Source organism: Carcharhinus amblyrhynchos, chromosome 26 (assembly GCF_965287045.1).
Source record: "Carcharhinus amblyrhynchos chromosome 26, sCarAmb.v2.hapA, whole genome shotgun sequence".
Classification (NCBI taxonomy): domain Eukaryota; kingdom Metazoa; phylum Chordata; class Chondrichthyes; order Carcharhiniformes; family Carcharhinidae; genus Carcharhinus; species Carcharhinus amblyrhynchos.
Genome location: NC_137349.1, coordinates 9,947,912 through 9,974,056, shown reverse-complemented (window position 1 = coordinate 9,974,056; position 26,145 = coordinate 9,947,912). Strand labels below are relative to the sequence as shown.

Genomic DNA, 26,145 nt, shown 5'->3' with positions numbered 1-26,145 from the left:
ACCAGCCAGCGATGCCCATATCCCACAAACGAATAAAGAGAAACAAAAATCCCAACATTCCCAGATTTAATGATTGATTTTTAACAATGTATTTGTTTATGAATATTGGTGTCACTGGTATTTATTGTCCATGTCTTGTTGCCCTTGAGAAGATGGTGGTGAGCTGTCTTCCTGACAGTCCCTGTCGTATATGTATACTCTCAGTGCTGTTAAAAAGAGATTTCCAGGACTTTGACCCAATGTCAGTGAAGGAATGGCCGATATACTTCCAAGTCAGGATAGTGAGTGGCTTGGAAGGGAACTTGTAGGTGGTGATGTTCCCTTGCATCTGCTGCCCTCGTCCTTCTAGGCAGTAGGATTTGGAAGATGCTGTTGAAGAAGCCTTGTTGAATTGCTGCAGTGCATCTTGAAGATTGTACATATGGCTGCCAGTGTGCAGCGCTGATGGAGGGAGTGAATATTTAAGGTAGTGGAAGGGATGCCAATCAATCCTGGGTAGTGCTGAGCTTCTTGAGTGTTGTTGGAGCTGCACTCATTCATGCAAGGGGAGAGTATTCCTCACACTCCTGACTTATACCTTGTGGACAGGCTTTGGGGAATCAGGAAATAAGTTACTCACTGCAGGATTCCCAGCCTCTGAGCTGCTCCTGTAGTCACAGTATTTATATGACTAGTCCAGTTCAGTTTCTGGTCAATGGTAACCCTTAGGTAGTTGATAGTGGGGTTTTCAGTGGTGGTAATGCCACTTACTGTCAAGGGGAGATGGTTAGATTCTCTCCTATTGGAGGTGATCATTGCCGGACATTTGTATGGCATGAACGTTCTTTGCCATTATCACCCTAACCCTGAATATTGTCCAGGACTTGCTGGATATGATCTTCGAGTGTTTCAGTAGCTGTGGATTGTGAATGGTGTGCTGAACATTGTGCAATCATCAACGAACATCCCTACTTCCCTTATGATGGAAGGAAGGTTATTGATGAAGTAGCTGGAGATGGTTGGGCCTAGGACACTACCCTGGGGAACTCCTGTGGTGATGTCCTGGAGCTAAGATGGTTGACTCCTAAAAATCTTCCTTTGTGCCAAGTTTGACTCTAACCAGTGGAGAATTGCCTCCCTACTCCCCGCCTTCCCATTAATTCCAGTTTTGCCAAGGCTCCTTGATGCCACACTTGGTCGAATGTAGCCTTGATGTCAAGGGCTGCCACTGTCACCTCACCTCTGGAGTTCAGCTCTTTTGTCCATGTTTGAATCAAGGCTGTAATGTGGTCAGGAGCTGAAGGGTCCCCAAGGAACCAAACTGAGCATCAGTGAGTCATTGCTGAGCAGGTGCCTCTTGATAGCATTGTTGATGACTCTTAAATCGCTTTTCTGATCAGATTGATCCAACGGGAATAGACTTTTGTGAAGAGAATTCCAAACTTTTTATCCTTTGTGTGAAAAAGTATTTCCTAATTTCACTTCTGGAAGATCTGTCACAAATTCTCATCTTAGGTCCCCCAACCAGCGGAAATAGTTGCTCACTATCAACTCCATCTATGTGGGTGGCACGGTGGCACAGTGATTAGCACTGCTGCCTCACAGTGCCAGGAATCCAGGTTCGATTCAGCCATGATGTGGAGATGCCAGCGCTGGATTGGGGTGGGCACAATAAGAAGTCTCACAACACCAAGTCTAACAGGTTTATTTGGAATTATGAGCTTTGGAGTGCTGCTCCTTCATCAGGCGAGGGGCGTGCTCCGCAACCTCAAGATTCCAAATAAACCTGTTGGCCTTTAACCTGTGGTGTGTTGTGAGAGCTATCAGCTGCATCCCTCGCCACTGCCCTTTCTTGAATGTTGGCTGGAATTTTCCGGCCTCGCCCACGGCTAGGATTTTCCAGTCCTGCTGCTGCGAAAGGAGTTTTGACTGAGCACCAAATTTTCCATTGTTGCCACTAGCGGTAGCGGGGCATGCGAAACCAGAGAATTCCAGCTGTTATCATTTTCAAAGGTGATTCATTAAGTGGCACACTTGGAGAAGTTTGTGGAGTTTGCACATTCTCCCCGTGTCTGCGTGGGTATCTTCCGGGTGCTCTGGTTTCCTCCCACAGTCCAAAAGATGTGCGGGTTAGGTGGATTGGCCATTGGCTAAATTGACCCTTAATGTCAGGGAGGGGGTTAGCAGGATAAATGCATGGTGTTGCGGGGATAGGGCCTGGTTGGGATTGTTGTCAGTGTAGGCTCGATGGGCTGAATGGCCTCCTTCTGCACTGTAGGGATTCTATGATACTGAACAATGGAACTGGACCCTCTGGGACACTCCGTGGGATAGACTTACCTGTCAACATTCCTGCATTTGGATTCCTTGATGTTTCCATTGAGTTAACACCAGTGCCAGTTCTGAAACTCTCTCCTACCTATCTCAGTTCACATACATTCTTTCAAAATTTCTCATGACAATGGCTCAGAGCTGATAAGTGTCAGACGGAGCACATTATGTTACTGGAATTGCTACCTTTCAGAATTCCCTTTCTTCTTTTGATACCTTTCCTCTACTAGCTGGAGATAATCTCCCCCCACATCGACAGCAGTATTTTGCCTGTGTGATGCTTGTTAAAACCTTCATTTCCCGACTGCTAAACTCACTATCAGGTCACACAAATGGTTCTTGACTTATAAACTGTTCTCTTCACTCAGTTTAGTTCCATAGAGCAAGAGCAGCCCAAAGCTTCATCTGACACAGAATCCAAACTGACAATGTTGGCGAGAGAATCATACAATCCTTACAGTGCAGAAGGAGGCCATTCAGCCCATCGAGTCTGCACCTGACCACAGTCCCACCCAGGCCCCATTCCTGCCATCCCACACATCTACCCTGGCAATCCCCTGACACTAAGGGGCAATTTAGCATGGCCAATGCACCTAACCTGTACATCTTTGGACTGTGGAAGGAAACCAGAGCATCCGAAGGAATCCCACGCAGACATGGGGAGAACGTGCAAACTCTAACAGTGATCCAAGCCTGGAATTGAACCCGGGTGCCTGGTGCTGTGAGGCAGCAGCGCTAACCACTGTGCCACCGTGTTGCCCCACTGCTGCCAGACCTGCTGAAAATGCTCAGTAGGTCTGGTGGCACAGCGGTCAGCACTGCTGACTCACAGTACCGGGGACCTGGGTTCGATTCCCGGCTTGGTTCACTGTCTGTCTGGAATTGCCATATTCTTGCTGTGTCTGCGTGAGTTTCCACTGGGTGCTCCGGTTTCCTCCCACTGTCCAAAGATGTGTCGGTTAGGTGGACTGGCCATGCTAAATACACTGGGTTACGGGCATAAGCCCTGGGGTGGGCCTTGGTGGGGTGCTCTTCAAGAGAGTCAGTGCAGACACAATGGGCCTCCTTCTGCACTGCAGGGGATCTATGGTGCTGCACTCAAGTGGGGCTTGAACTGACAAATTTTCCAGCTCCGAGGTGAGAGAGAGTTATTCACTCAGGCGTGGTTGGCACTAACGATTTTCCATAATGATTTTTTCCCCAGATATTGACGAATGCCATTCCAACCCTTGTGAAAATGGAGCGACTTGTGTCGATGGGATTAATTCTTTCACTTGCCTCTGCTTACCGAGTTACGCTGGCAGATTGTGTGAGGAAGGTAAGAGGTCCCATTCTCAGTGTCAGTCCCTCTCTCTCCAAGTGTTCTTGCTGTGAAAAACCCACTCAATGGGGGAGAGGAAGGGCTCAGTTCTCCTCACCGCCGCCCCCCCACCCCTCGCCGATACTCCCTCCCCCCACACCCCCTTATTTTTGAAATGTGTTTATGGGTCATCACCTCTGTCCATCTTCTGCTGGAACGTTCAATATTCCAACGCTCTCCTGGCCAATCACCCCCTACACTCCGGTAACGTGAGCTGATTCTAAACACTGCTGCCTTCACACAAACTCACGCTAAGTCCCTTTACCCATCACTGTGGTGATTGCTCACACTGACCCAAACCTCATCCCCCTGACCCTAACCCCATCTCCCACCCCAATCCCCATCCCCCACCCAATCCTCATCCCCCACCCCAATCCCCATCCGCCACCCCAATCCTCATCCCCCACCCCAATCCCCATCCCCCAACCCAAACCCCATCCCCCACCCCAATCCCCATCCCCCACCCCAATCCCCACCCCCCGACCCAATCCCCATCCCCCACCCCAATCCCCATCCCCCACCCCAATCCCCACCCCCTAACCCAATCCCCATCCCCCACCCCAATCCCCATCCCCCAACCCAATCCCCATCCCCCACCCCAATCCCCATCCCCCACCCCAATCCCCATCCCCCACCCCAATCCCCACCCTCTGACCCAATCCCCACCCCCCGACCCAATCCCTATCCCCCACCCCAAACCCCATCCCCCACCCCAATCCCCACCCCCCGACCCAATCCCCATCCCCCACCCCAATCCCCATCCCCCAATCCAATCCCCATCCCCCACCCCAATCCCCATCCCCCAACCCAAACCCCATCCCCCACCCCAATCCCCATCCCCCACCCCAATCCCCACCCCCCGACCCAATCCCCATCCCCCACCCCAATCCCCATCCCCCACCCCAATCCCCACCCCCTAACCCAAACCCCATCCCCCACCCCAATCCCCACCCCCCACCCCAATTCCCACCCCCCGACCCAATCCCCATCCCCCACCCCAATCCCCATCCCCCGACCCAATCCCCATCCCCCACCCCAATCCCCACCCCCCGACCCCATCCCCATCCCCCGACCCAATCCCCATCCCCCACCCCAATCGCCATCCCCCAACCCAATCCCCACCCCCACCCCAATCCCCATCCCCCAACCCAATCCCCATCCCCCACCCCAATCCCCATCCCCCACCCCAATCCCCATCCCCCACCCCAATCCCCACCCCCCGACCCAATCCCCATCCTCTGACCCAATCCCCACCCCCCGACCCAATCCCTATCCCCCACCCCAAACCCCATCCCCCACCCCAATCCCCACCCCCCGACCCAATCCCCATCCCCCACCCCAATCCCCATCCCCCAATCCAATCCCCATCCCCCACCCCAATCCCCATCCCCCGACCCAATCCCCACCCCCCACCCCAATCCCCATCCCCCGACCCAATCCCCATCCCCCACCCCAATCCCCACCCCCCACCCCAAACCCCATCCCCCACCCCAATCCCCACCCCCCGACCCAATCCCCATTCCCCAACCCAATCCCCAACCCCCGACCCAATCCTCATCCCCCTCCCCAAACCCCATCCCCCAATCCAATTCCCACCCCCACCCCAATCCCCATCCCCCACCCCAATCCCCACCCCCCGACCCAATCCCCACCCCCCACCCCAAACCCCATCCCCCACCCCAATCCCCATCCCCCACCCCAATCCCCATCCCCCACCCCAATCCTCATCCCCCAATCCAATCCCCATCCCCTGACCCAATCCCCATCCCCTGACCCAAACCCCATCCCCTGACCTGGCGTGGTGGTACAGTGGTTAGCATTGCTACCTCATAGCACCAGGGACCCGCATTCAATTCCCGGCTTGGGTCAATGACTGTGTGAAGTTTGCACATTCTCCCCATGTCTGTGTGGGTTTACGCCGGGTGCTCTGGCTTCCTCCCACAGCCTGAAAGACGTGTTGGTTAGGTGGATTGGCTGTGCTAAATTCTCCCTCAGTGCACCCAAACAGGTGCCAGAGTGTGGTGACTAGGGGATGTTCACAGTAACTTCATTGCAGTAACTGCATAGATTTTGCTCCCAAATAAACCTGTTGGACTTTAACCTGGTGTTGTGAGACTTCTTACTGTTGTAAAGATAGACATACATTGTGATTCTGTAGCACCTTCCATGACCTCAGGATGACCCAAGGGACATTAGATTCTCTTTAACCTCTGAAGTGTGGTCTCTCTGTTAATGTGGGGATACAGCAACCAATTTGTGGACAGCAAGTTCCACAATGGCTGATGTGATAATGACTCAGTAATTTGCTGTAAGGACTGGGGAGAACTCTACTTCTCATCTTTGCAAATTTGTACAGGAATTATAATATTTGATTTGATTTGATTTATTGTCACATATATTGGATACAGTGAAATGTATTATTTCTTGCGCACTGTACAGACAAAGCGTACCGTTCATAGAGAAGGAAAGGAGAAAGTGCAGAATGTAATGTTACCGTCATAGCTAGGGTGTAGAGAAAGATCAACTTAGTGCAAGATAAGTCCATTCAAAAGTCTGGTAGCAGCAATGTCCTCCTGAGAGGGCAATAGGGCATACAGTTGGACATCGTATCTGAAAGATGGCATCTCCGACAGTGCGGCACTCTGTCAGCACTGCACTGCGAGTATTGGCTCAGTCCTCTGAGAGCGGGACCTTTTAACTCCAGGTTGTGAGAGAGCATGACACACTGAACCAGGGCTGCCCTGTCTGTGTCAGGACAGAAGGGTTAACGTAAAGAGTAATCCTTAGGAACGCCGCACACTACAGCTGCAGCGGTTAATGGAGCGTGAGGGATCAATTATAGAACTGGGTTTTAAGGATAGTGGAAGCAGCAGTTAGAAATGAGATAGTCTGTCATCTCATTGAGAAAGCGTTTGAGCATGACGGCACAACTGCTTAGGCTGAAGCACTGATTACTGAATGCAGATATACTGTCCCTCGTAGACAGTCTTCATCAAGCAGCAGATAGAAGAGCAAGAGCAAAGCAATGTGGGGAGGAGTGACGGGAGATGACAAGAAACAGGAGGAGGCCATTCAGCCCCTCAATGTTCCACCATCGAAAGGCATTATGGCTGTTCAGTATCCCACCTTGGCTCCCCACACCCCCCCTCCGCAACTTTATATATAAATTCACCTGTGTCTGAAGAAAACAAGGATATATACGCATGGGACATGAAGGAGAGAATGGAGTAAAGTTTATTAGTGTCATAAGTAAGGCTTACATTAACGCTGTAATGAAGTTACTGTGAAATTCCCCTTGTCGGCACAGTCCGATGCCAGCTCGGGTCAAACATAACCTGCACGTCTTTCAGACTGTGGGAAGAAGCTTGAGCACCTGGAGGAAACCCACACAGACATGGGGAGAACATGCAGATTCCACACAGACAGTCACCCAAGCCAGGAATCGAACTCTGGTCCCTGGCACTGTGAGGCAGCAGTGTTATCCACTGTGCCACTATGCTGCCCCATTGAGGGAAGTAGAGGGAGAAAGGAATATAGGAGAGTCGCGGGATGGGAGAGAAAAAGGAGGTTTCAGGAAGAAGAAATGGTGTGAGGTCGAGGGAGAAAGTGTGAGAGAAGGAAAGAAATATGGAAGAGAGGTATAGAGAGACATGGGAGAGGGAAAGAAAACTGAGGAGAGGTAGAAGAGGTATGAGGAGAGATGGAACAATTTAAGCCGATATACTCTGGAATTTAGAAGAATGAGAGGACATTAAATTGAGGCACACAAGATGATAAAGGGGATGGATAAAGTAGACATGGAGTGGATGCTTCCTCTTGTGGGCCATTCTAAGACGAGAGGTCATAGTCTTAGGATAAGGGGCAGCAAATTTAAAACAGAGTTGAGGAGAAACTACTTCTCCTGAAGGGTTGTGAATTTGTGGAATTTGCTACCCCAAAGTGCAGTGGGTGCTGGGACAGTGAGTAAATTTAAGGAGGAGTTAGACAGATTTTTAATTGGTAATGTGGTGAAGGGTTATGGGGAGAAGGCAGAAAAATGGGGAGGAGGAGCATATCAGCCACGATCAAATGGAGGAGCGGACTCGATGGGCCAAATGGCCTAATTCTGTTCCTATATCTTATGAACTTGTGAATGTAAGAGAAAGAGAAAGTGAAGGAGAATAAGAAGTGGGAGAGAGGCGAAGCGAGAGAGAGATCACAAATAGTCCACTGAAGGAGATATTTAATCAGTAAGAATCATGAGCTTTACAAATGTTAACAGGCTAATGGCTGACCAGATTAACAGTATAAGAGATTCTAGAATTTACTCTCTCCCCCCTGACATGCCCCTAGGACTTTTGGCTCTATGCATACACCATTGGTTCATCCCTGCTGTCCGCAGTGAGTGTGCAGACTCCATTCCTTCCAGACCTCCTGTGTCCTCCTTAAATAATGCCCAAATGTTCCAGCATTGCCTTGGGACTGCTGAAACTGGTGCACAGGAATGCAGGGATGGTGGAACTTACAGCCCTGAGATATACTGAGATTGACACACCCAGTGCAGCACAGAGGGAGTGCTGCACTGTCGGAGGTGCTGTCCTTCCGATAAACAATTAAACAGGGCCTATTGGGGAGAACATGGAATGAGCCCAAGAAGAGCAGTGTATTTCTCCGAAGCGTCCTGCCTAATATTTATCCCTCAACCAACATATCTGGTTCAGTCTCAACTCGAATGTCATGTCCAGTCTGCATGTGAAAGGAGTGAAGGAAAAGATTGATGAGAATTGGTTCGGGGATGAAGAATTCCTCATTGGAGAAGTTGGGACTGTTCTCCTTGGGGAAGAGAAGGTTGAGGGGAAATTTGATAGAGATGCCCAGAATCATGAAGGGTCTGGCCATGGGAGAAAGTGTTCTCAGTGGCGGAGGAATCAAGAACGAAAGGGTACAGATTTAAGATAATTGACAATAGGCACAATGAGGGAAAGATTTTTCATGCAGCGAGTGGTTAAGATCTGGAACGTGCTGTACGAGAGTAGGGTCAAGGTGTTCAAGATGGAATTGATTATTATCTGAAAAGGAAGAATGTGCAGGGTTACAGGGAGAAGGCGGGGGGGGGGGGGTGGAGTGAAACTAGGTGAATTGCTCCTTCAGTAAGCCAGCACACCATGATGGGCTGAATGGCCTCCTCCTGTGCTCTAATCATTCTGTGGTTCCATACTGTATGGTCAGTATCACATTGCTGTTTATTAGCCATATGCTATGTTTCCTACATTACATGGGAGGTGATGGTCTAGTGATATTATCACTAGGCTATAAATGCAGAAGCTCAGCTAATGTTCTGGGGACCCAGTTTCGAACCCCACTACGGCAGATGGTGGAATTTGAATTTAAGAAAGACTAGCTGGAATTAAGAATCTACATTGTCCATTCCATTGTCAATTGTTGGAAAAACCCATCTAGTTCACTGATGTACTATGGGGAAGGAAATCTGCCGTCCTTACCCAGTCCGGCCTTCATGTGACTCCAGAACCACAGCAATGTGGTTGACTCTCAACTGCCCTCTGAAGTGGACTAACAAGCCACTCAGTTCAAGGATAACCAGGAATGGGCAATAAATTCTGGCCAGCCAGCAACACTGATGTCCCACGAATTAATAAAAAAATTACAACAGTGACCGCCTTTCAAAAAGTACTACTTTGGCTGCAAACCATTTTGGGAAGTTTGAAATATGCCAAACAAAAGCAAATCTTTATTTTTATTTTCATATATGACACAGGGCACTGAATGGTTAGGGTTAAGGTTAGGGTTGGGGTTAGGGTTAGGTTTAGGGTTGGGGTTAGAGTTAGTGAGTGCATTAGGGTTAGGGTTAGGGTTAGTGAACGATATGTTTATCAAAGAGTAGTGGTTAGGGCTAGGGTTAAGGTTAGGTTAGAGTTAAGGATGGGTTAAGTAGGCTTAGTGAATATTAGGGTTAGGACTAGGGTTAAGGTTAGTGTTAGGGTTAGTGTGCGATATCAAAAAGCAGCGGATGGTTCGGGTTAGGGTTAGGGATGCATTTAGGGTTAGGATTAGTGAGTGACGTGTTTCAAAGGGCGGTGGATGGTTAGGTTTAGAGTTAGATTTAGGGTTAGGGTTAGAGTTAGTGAGTGATATATATTAGGGTTAAGGTTATTGTTAGGGTTGGTGTTAGGTTTAGGTTAGGGTTAGGGTTAGTGAGTGCATTAGTTTAGGGTTAGGGTTTGTGAGCAATATGTAGATCAAAGAGCAGTGGATGGTAGGTTTAGAGTTAGATTTAAGGTTAGGGTTAGAGTTAGTGAGTGATATATATTAGGGTTAAGGTTAGGGTTGGGGTTGGTGTTAGGTTTAGGTTAAGGTTAGGGTTAGTGAGTGCATTAGTTTAGGGTTAGGGTTTGAGAGCAATATGTAGATCAAAGAGCAGTGAATGGTTAGGGTTAGGGTTGGGTTAGGGTTAGTAAGTGATATATATTTGGGTTAGGGTTAGTGTGTGCGTTAGGGTTGGGGTTAGGCTTAGTGAGTGATTGTGTTAGGGTTAGGTTTGCGGTAGGGTTCGTGAGTGATGTGTGTATCAAAGAGCAGTGGGTGGTTAGGGTTAGGGTTGGGTTTAGGGTTAGTGAGTGCATTAGAGTTCGGTTTGGGTTTAAGGTTGAGGTTTGGGTTCGGGTTCAGGTTAGGGTTAGGAAGTGATAGGGTTAGGGTTAGGGAGTGAGGGTTAGGGAGTGATAGTGTTAGTGTTCGGGTTACGGTTTGGGTTAGGGAGTGATATGCATATCAAAGAGCAGTGGGTGACAGGGGGAAGACTGAGCTTGAACGGCAATTGTGTGGAGCTGGATTGTTTGGTCAGTAACGATTCGATTCTGAACTGTATTGAGTTAGCTGATGCCATCTGGAATAATTGAGCTCAGAGCCCTCTTTGCGATCCTAACTACTGCCCAGCGATGCAGCCCCATCCCCTCTCCCACTGGACAGTGCATCTCTCTCCTTTATCAGCTATTTCTTTGACCAAATGTTTATGTAGTCTGCTGTTTCCTCATCTACTTTCTGTTCAATTTTTGTCTGATAACCTTCCTGCGTAGCAGTCCCTTTGGGATGTTTTGCTACTTTAAAGACAACACTTAAATACCAGCTGGTGTTTTTACTCTTTTATGGGGTGTGGACAACGCTGTCAGGATCAGCATTTGTTGACCATCCCTAATTGCCCTTGAGCTGAGTGGCTCGCTGTGCCATTTCACAGGGAGAGTTAAGAATTGACCACATTGCTGTGGGTCTGGAGTCACATATAGGTGACACCAGGTAAGGACGGCAGCTGAGGGATCCAGTTCGATTCCGGGTCACTGTCTGTGTGGAGTTTGCATGTTCTCCCCATGTCAGCATGGGTTTCCCCCCGTTGCTCCGGTTTCGTCCCACAGTCCAAAGATGTGCTGGTTGGCCTGCATTGGTCAGGGTAAATTGACTCTTAGTGTCGGGGGACAAGCAGGGTAAATGTGTGGGGTTATGGGGATAGGGCTTGGACAGAATTATGGTCAGTGCAAACTCAATGGGCCGAATGGCCTCCTTCTGCACTGTAAGGATTCTATGGTTCGACGTCAGTGTGGGATTGGAGATACATATTGGCCCACCTGACCAAGTAAGGATGGTAGGATGCTTCCCCAAGGACAGGAGTGAACCAGTTGGATAGTTTCACTGAACCAATTTGAATTGGATTAATTAATAAACAAATTAATTAATAGTTTTGGAATATAAAGCTAGTCTCAGTGATGGTGATGAAGAAACAACCATCGATTGTTGTAAAAACCCATCAGGTTCGCTACTATCCTTTAGGGAAGGAAATAATAGAATCCCTGCAGTGCTGAAGGAGGCCATTTGGCCCATCGAGTCTGCACCGAACACAATCCCTGACACGAAGGACAATTTACCATGGTCTATCAATCTCACGCACACATCTTTAGACTGTGGGAGGAAACTGGAGCACCCGGAGGAAACCCACGCAGACATGGAGAGAATGTGCAGACATCACATAGACAGTGACCTGAGGCTGGAATTGAACCTGGGTCTCTGGCACCGTGAGGCAGCAGTGCTGACCACTGTGCTGCCCCAACTCTTAATGAAAGTGGGTCCAGTACAGCTATATCAGCAATTCAAACAGAATGGCCACTGTCACACTCTGAGGGCGTGGGAGCCAGAGAATTGGGCAATAATAGGGCTTGCCTGTGACACTCACACCCCAAAAGTTAATTACAAAACTAACAGGAGTAAAGGAAGGAGAGCAGGAAAGTTAGAAAACACGGGAAGTAAGTTCATGGATTGAGTGTATAACACTTGGGATGGGTTTCCTGGTCCGATCGATGGACCAATCAGATTGCTATGGGAAGAAAGCCTGGGAAACATGCAAAGTTTAACCTCGGGGAGTTGTGTAGATTAACCAGACCGAGACTGCTTAAACCTCTGAACCAGTATGTTCCAGGGTGAAAATGTTAATAGCTTTGTCCCAGGAAACTGCAGGCAGTAGACTCATCTTATTACCTATTACAGAACCTATTAAGAAACACTCTTCATTACTCTAAAGGTCAGCCGGCTTATACCAGAGATACACAAACAGAATGAGTGGCACACTGTCAAACAATTGCTCAGTAAATATCCGCTGTGCATTAGTTAAAGGCAAGGTATCAATCCTTCTGCCTATTTCTTTCTCAATCAAGGGAGCTGATTCAGCTGATTCAGTCCTGAGGTGTTTTACACTGTGTTCTTCAAACAACTCGTTTGATTAATACATGTGGGGGACAGTGATTTAGAGGAGAATGATTGTTCCAGCCTGTTCCTCATACTCACATTCCACCCTGCGTTCATAGAATCATAGAAGATAGGAGCAGGAGGAGGCCATTTGGCCCTTCGAGGCTTCATCACGATCATGGCTGATCATCCAACTCAATAGCTTAATCCTGCTTTCTCCCCATAATCTTTGATTCCATTTACCCCGAGTGCTATATCCAGCTGCCTCTTGAACACGTCCAATGTTTTGGCATCAATACTTCCTGTGGTAATGAATTCCACAAGCTCACCACTCCTTGGGAGAAGAAATGTCTCCTCATCTCCAGCCTAAATGGTCTACCCTCAGTTCTCAGACTGTGATCCCTGGTTCAGGACACCTCCATTATTGGGAATATCCTACTTGTATCTACCCTATCTAGTCCTGTTAGGATTTTATAAGTCTCTATGAGATCCCCCTCATTCATCTGAACCCCAGTGAAAACAATCCTAAACTAGTCAATCTCTCCTCATACATCAGTCCCATCGTCCCTGGAATCAGCCTGGCAAACCTTCGCTGCACTCCCTCTAGACCAAAAACATCCTTCCTCAGAAAAGGAGACCAAAACTGCACACCATATTCTAAAGGTGGCCTCACCAAGGTCCTTGGTGTAATTGCAACAACACATCCCTACCCCTGTACTCAAAACCTCTTGCAATGAAAGACAAAACGCATTTGCCTTCTTTACCGCCTGCTGTTCCTGCATGCTTACCTTCAGTGACTGGTGCACAAGGGCACTCAGGTCCCGCTGCACACTCCCCTCTCCCAAGTTACAGCCATTCAGGTAGCAATCTGCTTTCTTGTTTTTGCTTCCAAAGTGAATAACCTCACACTTACCCAAATTATACTGCAACTACCATTGATTAGTCCACTCACCTGACCTGTCCAGATCATTCTGAAGGATCTCTGCATCCTCATCACAGTTCACCCTCCCACCCAACTTGGTGTCATTTGCAAACTTTGAGATGTTACATTTTGTTCCCTCATCCAAATCATTCATATATATTGTGAATAGCTGGGGTCCCAGCACCGATCCCTGTAGCACCCCACTAGTTACTGCCTGCCAATTTGAAAAGGACCAGTGAATTCCTGCTCTTTGTTTCCTCTCTGCCAACCAGTTTTCTATCCATCTCAATACACTTCCCCCAATCCCATGCGCTTTAATCTTGCACGATAATCTCTTGTGCGGGATTTTGCCAAATGCATGATTTATATTTGATTTACACCGCACACCATAATTTACACCTCTCCGCTGCACCCTCCTGCTTTAGAATTTTCCTGATTCATTCCTTCCATAATCAAGGACCCCACGCACTCCGGACATTTTCTCCCCCACCTACTGCCATCGGGAAAAAGTTACAAAAGTCTGAGGTCATGCACCAACCAACTCAAGAACAGCTTCTTCCCTGCTGCCATCAGACTTTCGAAGGGACCTACCTTATATTAAGCTGATCTTTCTCTACACCCCAGCTATAACAGTGACACTACATTCTGCACCGTCTCCTTTCCTTTTCCCCTGTGTACTCTATGAATGGTGTGTTTTGTCTGTATAGCTCACAAGAAACAACACTTTTCACTGTATCTCAATACATGTGACAATAATAAATTAAATCAAATCAATCAATTCAATTCTTCTTTTCCTATCCATTGTAGTCCCTTCTGTTACAAAACCATGAAATATAGGAGCAGAATTAGGCCATTCGGCCCATTAAGTCTGCTCCACCATTCAAGCATGGTTGATGAGGTTCTCAACCCCATTCTCCCGCCTTTTCACCGTAACCTATTAGCTGAGATATAAGTTATGTCCACCTGTTACATGGCTCTTCAATTGATTCACTTTCAGGATTTGTGCTATTGTCAGAACTTTTGACCCTGTTTTTCTGTCAACATTTACCACCGTGAATCTCAATGTCAACAATTTCCCATTCAATGTTTGCTGGTCCAAATGGCCAAGACGTAGCTGCAGGCTCTGGCTGGCACTGTCTTCCTATTCTACTGCTGCCATCTTGGACGGGACAAAACCAGAATTGAGGGTGGACGAGACAATGCCTTCTTGCAATCTGCTGATAATATTGTTGAATTTTTCCTTTGTCACCCAGATACCGAGGGATGCGATCACAACTGGCAAAAGTTCCTGGGCCACTGCTATCGATACTTTTCCCACAGACGTGTGTGGGAGAACGCAGAGAAGGACTGCCGCAGCCATGGCGCACACTTGGCCAGTATACACTCAGCTGAGGAAAAGGAGTTCTTAAACAGTGAGATTTTCTCAGAGAATACTGAGATTTTCTCAGTATTATTATCTGTGGCATTGCGACATTGGGCATGGGGTTGACAACATTCCAGGAGAGCCCTAGACCTCCAGGAATTAATAAATAATCTCTGGGATAACACTGTGAGCAAACCTGGGCGATCCTGGGGTGGAACGGTGGCACAGTGGTTAACTGCCTCACAGCACCAAGGACCGATGTTCCATTCCGGCCTCGGGTGACTGTCTGTGTGGAGTTTGTACGTTGTCCGTGTGGGTTTCCTCTGGTTCCCCGGTTTCCTCCCACACTCCAAAGATGTGTAGGTTAGGTGGATTGGCCATGCTAAATTTAATTTACCCTTAACTCCTCAAGATGTATAGGTTAGCGGGATTAGTGGAGTAGATGTGTGGGGTTATGGGAATAGGGAGCAGGGTGGACCCAGATAAGATTTTGTTTTGAGAATCAGTGCAGACTTGATGGGCTGAATGGCCTCCTGCATTGTATGGATTCTATGATTCTAAAAATGGAAGGGGCCTTGAGAAAATCATTTTGTATATTTCATTTTTGTTCATTAGTTACGAAAATACTGTGGCAGAATAAACAAGTGGCTGTGTGACGCGGGGTGGCAGGGGTCGGGTGGGGGTGATTTGAGGGCATTTGGCAATGAGAAATCGGAAGATGAAAGTTTCAGGAATACCCCAAGCAGAGTTGGCAATCTAATCACTGGACTCAAAAGAGCTCTGTTACCAACTGAGAAACCCAGGCGGAGGCCCAAGCACAAAGAGGAGTGGGCAAAGAGGAAAATAGGATTTTTATGGCTTCAATCATAGACTCATATGGCAAAGACAGAGGCCATTCGGCCCATCATGTTTGAGACTGCTTCATTCCAGAGAGCCAGTTGGTGAAGGATGTAACCAGTGCCAATCTTACAAGTACAGATCTCCTACCCAACCACCACAGTTTTACTTTGATTCTTATCTATGCAGATGCAGACCAGTTAATATCCGTGGTCCACTGACAATTAAGCACAATTACTAATGTTGCCGCTTTGAAAATGCTACGCAATTGGTCCTGTCACAGAATCATTACCATGCAGCAGGAGGCCATTTGGCCCATTGAGTCTGCACCGACTCCCAACAGAGCATCTCACCCAGATCCTAATCCTGTAACCCAACATTTTTACCCCACAAATCCTCTTAATGTACACACCCTGGGTCGCTAAGTGGCAATTTAGCATGGCCAATCCACCTAACCTACACATTTGGGTGGCAGGATGGCACAGTGGTTAGCACTGCTGTCTCACAGCGCTGGGAACCCAGGTTCAATTCCGGTCTCCAAACTCTAAATTCCAACTTGAGGTTGCATGTTCTCCCCGTGTCTGCGTGGGTTTCCTCTGGGTGCTCTGGTTTTCTCATACAGTCCAAAGATATGCAGATTAGGTTGACTGGCCATGCTAAATTAACCTTAGCGTCAGTGGGATTGACAGACTAAATATGAGGGATTACGGGATTGTGGTCGGTGCAAACTCTTGGGCCGAATAGCCTCCTTCTACACTGTAGGGATTCCATGATCATGGGACACTAAGGGACAATTTAGCATGGCCTTTCCACCTAACCTGCACATCTTGGGACTGTGGGAGGAAGCCAGAGCACCTGGAAGTAAACCACGCAGACATGGGGAGAACATGCAGACTCTGCACAATCACCGAGGTTGGAATCAAACCCGGATCCCGGGTGCTGTGAGGCAGCAGTTCTAACCGCTGTGCCGCCATTACTATTCAATCTACAACCACCCTCCTCTAAGGCAGCACTTTCCGGATCTGAGCGTTCAAAAAAAATCCTCACATCCTCTTCCTGTTGTTTGTTTGCCAAATCATGGGGGTTTTGTGGTCAGTGTTTTCTTAAGGGCAGAACAACTATTGGAAGCTTCAGAAGTTTCTCAGGCTTGGGGGAGTTGGGGGGGAGAAAATGAGCTAAAATAGGAGACAGAGTCATCAAGACACAATGAGAAGACTGACCAAAAGAGACTTGGGTGTCCAAGGGCAGAACAGGGACTAGAAGCGGGTGGGGAGCTCCTGAGAATATGAATTCAACAACAACTTGGATGAGAGCGAAACCCTCGATGATCTTTGTCCTGTGTGCAGGTTTGGGTCGGGAGTACGCCTGGATTGGTCTGAACGACAGGACAATCGAGGAGGACTTCCAGTGGACTGATGGCTCCCCTTTGGTAAGTTTAGATCAACCTCTAGATGCTGGTCTGCAATCCAACCCTTGACTGTTGCCACGGTGATAGATTGTGAAGGGAGGTCTAGGCAAAGAAAGACAAAAGCAGGAATTTGATTTGCAACGCTTCATTGAGACACGCACCCAAGAGTGATTCAAAGATGGGGGAGCGGTTCAGTTCATCTTGGCTCACTCACTCTTGTTCAGGTAGTGCTGGGTTCCAAATCTGGACAGATGTTCCCAGTGTAGCACTGAGCTGAATCGACACTCTCAGCTTTGGATGCAATCTTTAAACTGAGGCTTTGTCTAACCTCTCAGGGGAATGTAAAATTCAATGTTTTATGGAACAGATTCCAAGAATTAATCTTTCCAACTGAATCTTTATCCATCAAGATCCTTATTCCCAAAGCGATGGTAGTGGGGGAATCTGCAGAATCGGAAAGAATGTTTTGTGGGGCTTGTTTGGGTGAGGGAACATTCTCGAGTCAGGACTTTTACTGGCATCATCCAGCAGCTCAGACACAGCGTGAGGTCCCTCCTCCCCAATAACTCCCCTCAGGACTGATCTCACTGAAACAACTTCCACTGCAAGGATCTTTTCCCATTTCCCACATTAGACACGATTGGACTTTGCTGAACATGATTATCAATTGGCACCACATGAGGGGGGAGTTTCTCACTGAGGGGGAGTGTTCTCTGGATATTAATTAAGACTGACCAAACCCATCTGGCTGGATTGGGTTCTGCACCAGATTGCAAAGGCCAAAATCTCATACTAGCCATTCAACAGCAACCAACCCCCTTCTTCCCTGCTGCTGTGATAGACTTTCTTACACACATAGAACTTCTTGGTTACGTGCACACGCACACATTACGGATACACACATTACAGATACACACATTACACACACACATATGCACACGTATATATTACAAATACACACACACATATACATATGTAGATACATGTTACAGATGAATGCGCACACACAGCACGCATATTCACGCTCACACACCACACACGTGCACACACACACACTCTCTCACACACACTCGCACACACATACTTGCACACACACACTCTCATACACACTCTGTCTCTCACACACACGCGCACACACACCCTCTCTCACACTCGCACACACACTCTCACACACACTCGCACACACACACTCTCTCACACTAGCATGCACACACACACACACTCGCACACACACTCTGACACACACTCGCACACACACTCTCACGCACACTTGCACACACGCACTCTCTCACAGACACTTGCACACACACACTCGCACACACACACTCTCTCACACTAGCATGCACACACTCACACACACTCGCACACGCACTCACACACACTCTGACACACACTCTTTCTCACGCACACTTGCACACACGCACTCTCTCACACACTTGCACACACACACTCGCACACACAATCTCTCTCACACTAGCGTGCACACTCTCTCAGACACACTAGCACACACACACACTCTCTCTCTCTCACACACACACTCCTACACACAGACAGAGTTTTTCTTCATCTCTTTGGTGCTGCATGTTCTGGTGTTTGTTTCTTGTGTGAAATCTCTTGTGTTGTGAGTGGTAGAGGTTCACAGCCATGCAGTTGCTGCTGGCCATGTAGCGTGAGTGGACGGTGTGTATTATTCAGAAACCCACGGCCTGTTTTGTGAATCTCAGCAGCCCGGTGTTTGAAAAATCACAAGTTTTGCTATGAGTGGGAAGCTTGTAAGATGGTTGCTTTCGTTGGTAAGCTGAGTTAAGCCAGGCTCCTGAGGATGTTGTCTGTCTATGCATCGTATCGATTTTCACCTCTGCTTTGATGTCTCTGATAACAGAACCAGCTTCCATTGGAGCTGCAAGGGATCTGACACTTCAGGGACCTGTTTGACCTCATGCTTGAACAGAGCAGTAGGGCAGGAGTGAGACATGACAGCCTTCTTTATGTTTATTGTTAAAGATTTTTTAAAAAGAACATGCAGCATTGGGCCACAAGGGAGTCTCCTGGAATTGTTAACTCATCTCGCATTCCAAGACCAGAAACTAAAACAGAACTTTCTCCTCAGTCAGTTATATTTTTCCAATTCTTTGATTTGATTTGATTTATTATTGTCACATATATGAGTATACAGTGAAAAGTATTGTTTCTTGCGCGCTACACAGACAAAGCATACCATTCATAGAGATGGAAAGGAGATAGAATGTAGTGTTACAGTCATAGCTAGGGCGTAGAGAAAGATCAACTTAGTGCGAGGTAGGTCCATTCAAAAGTCTGACAGCAGTAGGGAAGAACAGACTCAAGACTCTGTGAAAGAAAAAAATTCTCTTCTTATCTGTCTTAAATAGATGACTTCTTATTTGTAACCCTCCCCCCTGGTTCCAGTCTCCCCCACAAGGGGAAAACAACCTTTCACCATCCACCTTTTCAAGTCCCCTCAGGATCTCACATGTTTTAAGAAGATCCCCTCATATTCTTCCAAACTCCAATGCTTACAGGCTTAGCACGACCAACCTTTCCTCAGAAGATAGGCCCCTCATCCTAGCTATCAGTTGATTGAATCCCTTCTGAACTGCTTCCAATGCAGTTATATCCTTTCTCCATAGAATCATCGAATCTCTTCAATGCAGAAGGAGGCAATTTGGTCATTGAGCCTGCACCGACCACAATCCCACCCAGGCCCTGTCCCTGTAACCCCATGTATTTACCCTGCTAATCTCCCGACTGTGAAGGTTAATTCAGAATGGCCAATCCACCTAACCTGTACATCTTTGGACTGTGGGAGGAAACCAGAGCACCCAGAGGAAACCCACGCAGACATGGGGAGAAGGCGCAAACTCCACACAGTCAATCATTCAAGGCCAATAAGATAAATTTAAATTGAATAAGATTATGACTGACCAGATTCTGGTCCCCAATTTGCTAGTTGTTTCTCGTAATCCTGGAGTCTCTTAGACAATAAGATATAGGAGCAGAATTAGGCCATTTGGCCCATCAAATCTGCTCCACCATTCAATCATGGCTGATATGATTCTCATCCCCATTCTCTTGTCTTCAGAGATGACCCTTGATCCCCTTATTGACCAAGAACCTACCTATCTCTGTTTTAAAGACATTCAATGACCAGGCCTCCTCTTTGGCAATGAGTTCCACAGATTCGCCATTCTCTGGCTGAAGAAATTCCTCCCCATCACAGGTTTAAAGGAGCGCCCCTTCACTCTGAGGTTGTGCCCTTGAGCTCTAGTCTCTCCCACTAGTCCTTGTCCATCAGAGATCTGCCTAACCCAGTCTTGAATATATCTAACACCTCCACTGCAGGGGAGAGAGTTCCAAACTTTTCCTGTCCTGCCCCTGATTCTATGGTACTGTAAGGGATTATTCTTCATTCTTTATCCTCAATCTCCTCTGAACTGCACGCTTACTATGTATGACCATGAAATGGGCTGAATGAAAGTCAACACACCAATTCCCCCCTTCCTCCCAGCGAAGGGTCCAAGTTTTCTTTTGGGAAGTGGCTCAGAAACCTCTAATCCTTGGCCTCGGGGTCACTCTTCCTATTTCAGCCCAAGAAGCATGTCTTAGTTGAGTCCAATCTTATCAAAGGTAGGGACATAGGACCAAGAGGAGTCCGTTCAGCCCTTCCAGCTTGTTCTATCATTCAGCTCTATCATGACAGAACTGTATCTGAACTCCAACTACCTACCCTGGCTCCATAAACTTTAATCCCTTTGTCCAAGAAAAACCTCCCAATCCCAGTTTTGAAATTGTCAATTGGTCCCCAACTTCAAAACTGTTTTTGGAGAGAGTGTTCCAGATTTCCTGATGTCATCCCTTAGTAGTCTAGTTTTAATTTTAGAGGTTCGGTTGCCTTGTTTCTGAAGAGTCCCTGCACCCCTAACCATCCCCCCAACATTTCACCCCCACTCCAGCCTTCAAGAGAAAAAGCTTCCCTCTTTTCACCTTATAAAATCCAAACCACCTTGATCAGATCAGATCTTCAAGCTTCCACGCTCAGGGGAACATGGGCCTCGTCAAAGCAACCAGTTCTTGTGGGACACTCCACACTAAACGTGGGAAATTTGGGTAATGTTTCTTTCTTGATCTGAAGGACTCTTTGTAGTGTTCGGGACCTGGACCCAAATTCTGAAGCCAGATTCAGCCCCAACAATTTTTCTATTTTGACAATAATGTGACGAAGTGAGACATCGCTCCAGGGGTGATTTTTCTGATAAATTAGGGGTCTTTTATCAAAACAACCTTTATTCATAACCCAGTTTAGATATAACTCCAACAAAATAAAGCAGCTTAAATTTTAACCGTTTTAATAATAGTTAAAAAATGAAAAGAAACAACGCTAAGTTCGAATTTATCACTATTTCTGTTCCAAATAAGCAACATTCCTCTTTGACACAAATGCCACTTTTGATACAGTTAGCAAACCCAGGCATACTTGCCATAAATTGTTAACACCCTTGAAGCTTTCAGAGATGTTTGGATTTTCAGAGCAGTTTGCAGGCTTCTGTTTTTAAACAACCCCAACCAGAAACTGAACAGAAAGCTGTTTGTCTGCTGCATACCTAGATCCTCCCATTAACCCTACGCAGTTTCCGTTCTTTAATCAAAAAAACTCCAGGGGACCTTTTCATTTGTAAACAAGGGACCATTAGCTCACTCCTATATAAATGCTACATGGTTAAAATGAGGAATTATCCTGCTTCCACAGCATCTGAACTGTATTCCTTCCAAACATACTGAGTGCCGGTAGAAGAAAACTGAACTTTAAAATAGACTCCTTGAACATAACATACATCAAAAGCACAATGTCATCATAGTTGCAAATGTTGTGCCCCCATGGTCCAGACGGGGCATCAGATTTGGGGGTTTCTTAGCCAGCGTCAGTCATTGGGTAGAGACAAAGGTTGCAAATCATAACTTTACCTGATTTTCAATTTTTTGTTTCTTGCCAAGCAATATGAAAACTGGAGGGAAAACCAACCGGACAGTTTCTTTGCCGGGGGAGAGGACTGCGTGGTCACAATCAGGCATGAAAATGGGAAATGGAATGATGTGCCATGTAACTACAACCTGCCCTACATCTGTAAGAAAGGCACAGGTAAAGGAACAGAAGTCAGTGAAATGGGTCAAGCCCTCGGACTCTCTGTGGGGGTGTGTTGATTCTACAAACATTTACCACTTATAATGTGAGCCAATACTGCAAGAAGATGGCACAGTGGTTGGCACTGCTGCCTCACAGTGCCAGAGACCCAGGTTCGATTCCAGCCTTGGGTGACTGCCTATGTGGAGTTTGCATGTTCTCCCCGTGTCTGCATGGATTTCCTCTGGGTGCTCCGGTTTCTTCCCACACTCCAAAGATGTGCGGGGTAGGTTGCTTGGCCATGCTAAATGCATGGATTATGGGGAAAGGGCAGAGAGCAGGGCCTGGGTGGGATGTTCTTTTGGAGAGTCGATGCAGGCTCAATGGGCCAAATGGCCTCTTTCTGCACCAACTGAGTCTTTGGGAAGGGACTTTGCTGCAAGCAAGCAACTAGTGACAGTACCAAGAACTCTCTCAGGTCAGAAAGTTCAGAGCAGCATTAGGTCCATAGAAACTGAGATAGAAATGCCTTCATAGAATCCCTACAGTGCAGAAGAAGGCCATTCAGCCCATCGAGTCTGTACTGACCACAATCCCACCCAGGCCCTATTCCCATAACTCCATGCTTTACCTAGCTAGCCCCCCCCGGCTCCAGAGTGTGGCGACTAGGGGACTGTCACAGTTACTTCATTGCAACGTTAACGTAAGCCTACTTGTGACACCAATAAATAATTAATAAATAAATAAACATTGTTAGAGTTGAAACTAATTGGATGATAGGTCATTGCAAATATCAACATGTTCAACTTTTGTAATTAGGAAGTTACATCATAAGAAAGATCTCCATTGATGACCTGATCTAAATCATTGTTTTCCTCTCTCTGTCAGTGCTCTGTGGTCCTCCCCCAGCTCTGGAGCATGCCATGATCATCGGCAGGAAAAAGGCTCGATACGAGATCCACTCACTGGTCAGATACCAGTGTGAGGACGGCTTCATCCAGCGCCACATCCCAACCATCAAGTGCCACACCAATGGGAAGTGGGATAAGCCTAAAATACTCTGCCTAAACCGTAAGTGTTGACAGGCCTGTGCTGTTCACTTGGTAGACCAATATTCTCGGGCACTTGGAGGTTACTCTGGTGTGTGTGGCTGGGAGTGAGTGGGGGAGGGGTTGTGGAGGGCAGACAGAACCTTGGTGAGAACGACCTTTCTCGGAAGAGCAGCGAGGCCTTGAGGGAATAGAGGCCTCGAGGGAATAGAGGCCAGAGGCTGTTTTCGGATATTGCTCTGGGGGTTCAGCAATGCTCCTGAGGCCGTGGTGGGTGATTGGGAGAACCTGCAGGAATTTTCCAGCTATGGTTTCTTTATAAACTGCAGGATCACAAATACAGAAATATACAGCAGCCTCTCACCAGCTGCAATTATGGAAATAAATACCTGCCTATGTCTCAGGGACAGGAGATACTCTTTAATCAAAATTGGTTTTTCGCATGTAGTCTTTCAAAAGCTCCTTCATTAACTTTCTTTTGCAGACAGGCAGGTCTGTCACTCTGTAAGAGATTCTCTTTGGGGTCTTTATTTTGTCTGTCCCATTGCCTCTCGGTACCTGCCTTCTTGCTTTCTCTCTGTATCTAACTCTATCTTTCTCTCTTTCTCTCTCTCTACCTATCTCTCTCTCTCTTTCTAACCATCTTTCGATCTGCCTATTTCTCTCTTTGTCTATCTCTCTCTGCTTCTCTTTCTCTCTCTCTCTCTGCCAACCTCTCTCTCTTTCTCTTTCTGTCTATTTCTCTTTTTCTGCCTATCTCTCCATCTGCCTATCTCTCTCTCTCTGCCTGTCTCTCTCTCTCGCTGTCTGCCTATCTCTCTTTCTGCCTATATCACTCTCGCTGTCTGCCTATCCCCCTCTATCACTCTGTCTCTTTCTGCCTATCTCCCTTTTCTCTGCTGATCTCTCTCTCTCTCTGGCTCTACCTATCTCATTCTCTGCCTATCTCACTCTCTCCTGGTCAGTCTATCTCACTCTCTGCTTATCTCTCTCTACACCTCTCTCTTTCTTTCTCTATCTTCTCTCTCTCTCTCTCTGTTGATCTCTCTCTCTCACTTGACTTTCTCACCCCTCTGCCTATTTCTCTCCATCACTCTTCCTCTATCTATTGCCCTCTTTTCTCTGTCTCTCTGCCTACTTTATTCTCTAAATGCCCATTCCATTGTATTCTTAAAGCAGTGAGCAGATTAGCAGAATGAAAGCAGAAGCTGTTGGAGGAAAGAAGTCTGATGTGGATAAAGACTTGGAGGACATGTAGAGTGAAGGGTTCACAGCAGAAGCGCGTGATGCTGATGTAATGAGGATGTGCCATCACATGATTAAGTAACAGTGATTTGGAGAGAGGAAGACTTGAAATCTGATGCAGTGTTCCCAATGTGTACACAGCAGCTGCAAATAAAGAGTGATGGTTTATAACGAACTACAAGCTCAAGCAGCTTAATTTGTGAGAACAGACAAACAGATAAAAATTTGCATCCAGAACTCAAACACACGACAAAACAGAAGTCAATAGTAACATCTTTTATATTCATTCCTTGGATGTGGCCGTCATTGGTTAACACAATAAGAACATAAGAACATAAGAAATAGGAGCAGGAGTAGGCCATCTAGCCCTTCGAGCCTGCCCCGCCATTCAATAAGATCATGGCTGATCTGTCGCTGCTCAGTTCCACTTTCCCGCCCTCTCCCCATAACCCTTAGTCCCCTCTCTTATCAAAAACCCATCAACCCGCGTCTTAAAAATATTTAGCGAGGCAGCCTCCACCACTTCAACGGGCAGAGAATTCCAGAGATTCACCACCCTTTGAGTGAAGAAGTTCCTCCTCAACTCCGTTCTAAACCGCCCCCCTTTTATCTTGAGGCTGTGCCCCCTAGTCCTACTGTCTTTTTTGAGCGGGAAGAGTCTCTCCACCTCTATCCTATCCATCCCATTCATCATCTTATACGTCTCAATGAGATCTCCCCTCATTCTTCTAAACTCTAACGAGTACAAGCCCAGTTTATTCAGCCTCTCCTCATAGCTCAACCCCCTCAACTCCGGTATCAGCCTAGTAAACCTCCTCTGCACTCCCTCCAAGGCCAAAATATCTTTGCGCAGGTGCGGCGCCCAAAACTGCACACAGTACTCCAGCTGCGGCCTCACCAATGCCCTATACAGCTGCAGCAAGACCTCCCTACTTTTATATTCAATCCCCTTCGCTATGAAGGCCAGCATCCCATTCGCCTTCCTGACCACCTGCTGCACCTGCAGACTGGGTTTTTGCGACTCATGCACAAGGACCCCGAGGTCCCTCTGCACCGTCGCCTGCTGCAGTTTTTCGCCCTGTAAGTAATAGTCCTTCCTACCATTATTCCTACCAAAGTGGACCACCTCACACTTGCCAACATTAAATTCCATTTGCCATTTCCTGGCCCATTCGCCCAGCCTATCTAGATCCTTCTGCAGACTCTCCACACCCTCCGCACAATTTGCCGTTCCCCCAATCTTGGTGTCATCAGCAAACTTCGACACCCTGCACTCGGTTCCCTCCTCCAGAAGGAGCTTTCTTCTTCAACCACATCAATCCATATGGTTTAGATACACTCACTGTGCTGTTAAGGAAGTGAACTGCAGATTTTTTAAAAAAGTTTATTTCTTAGTCACAAGTAAGGCTTGCATTAACGCTGCAATGAAGTTACTGCGACATTCCCCGAGTCGCCACACTCTGGCAGCTTTTCGGGTCACCTAACCAACACGTCTTTCAGACGGGGGGAGGAAACCGGAGCACTCGGAGGAAACCCACGCAGACACGGGGAGAATGGGGAAACTGCTCACAGATAGTTCCCCAATCCCGGAATTGAACCCGGGCCCTTGGTGCTGTGAGGCAGCAGTGCTAACCACTGTGCCACCGTAGCTGCCCACATTTTAACCCAGTGACAGTGAAGAAACAGTGCTACAATTCCAGGTCAGGATGGCAGTGTTCCCCTGCGTCAGCTGCCCTTGTCCTTCTTGGTGGCAAGTTTGGAAGATGCTGTCCTAAGAGCCTTGGTGA

General features: G+C 47.4%; 1 protein-coding gene across 1 annotated transcript in view; it reads left to right on the top strand.

The window, feature by feature from the left end:
• Positions 1-26,145, top strand: part of ncanb (neurocan b) — a 234,606-nt gene that overhangs the window by 197,170 nt on the left and 11,291 nt on the right. The window contains exons 10-14 of the mRNA XM_080212934.1: positions 3,515-3,628; positions 14,573-14,731; positions 16,866-16,948; positions 21,938-22,082; positions 22,953-23,135. Coding sequence (XP_080069060.1) covers positions 3,515-3,628; positions 14,573-14,731; positions 16,866-16,948; positions 21,938-22,082; positions 22,953-23,135 — 684 coding nt within the window. The remainder of the gene's footprint in view (positions 1-3,514; positions 3,629-14,572; positions 14,732-16,865; positions 16,949-21,937; positions 22,083-22,952; positions 23,136-26,145) is intronic.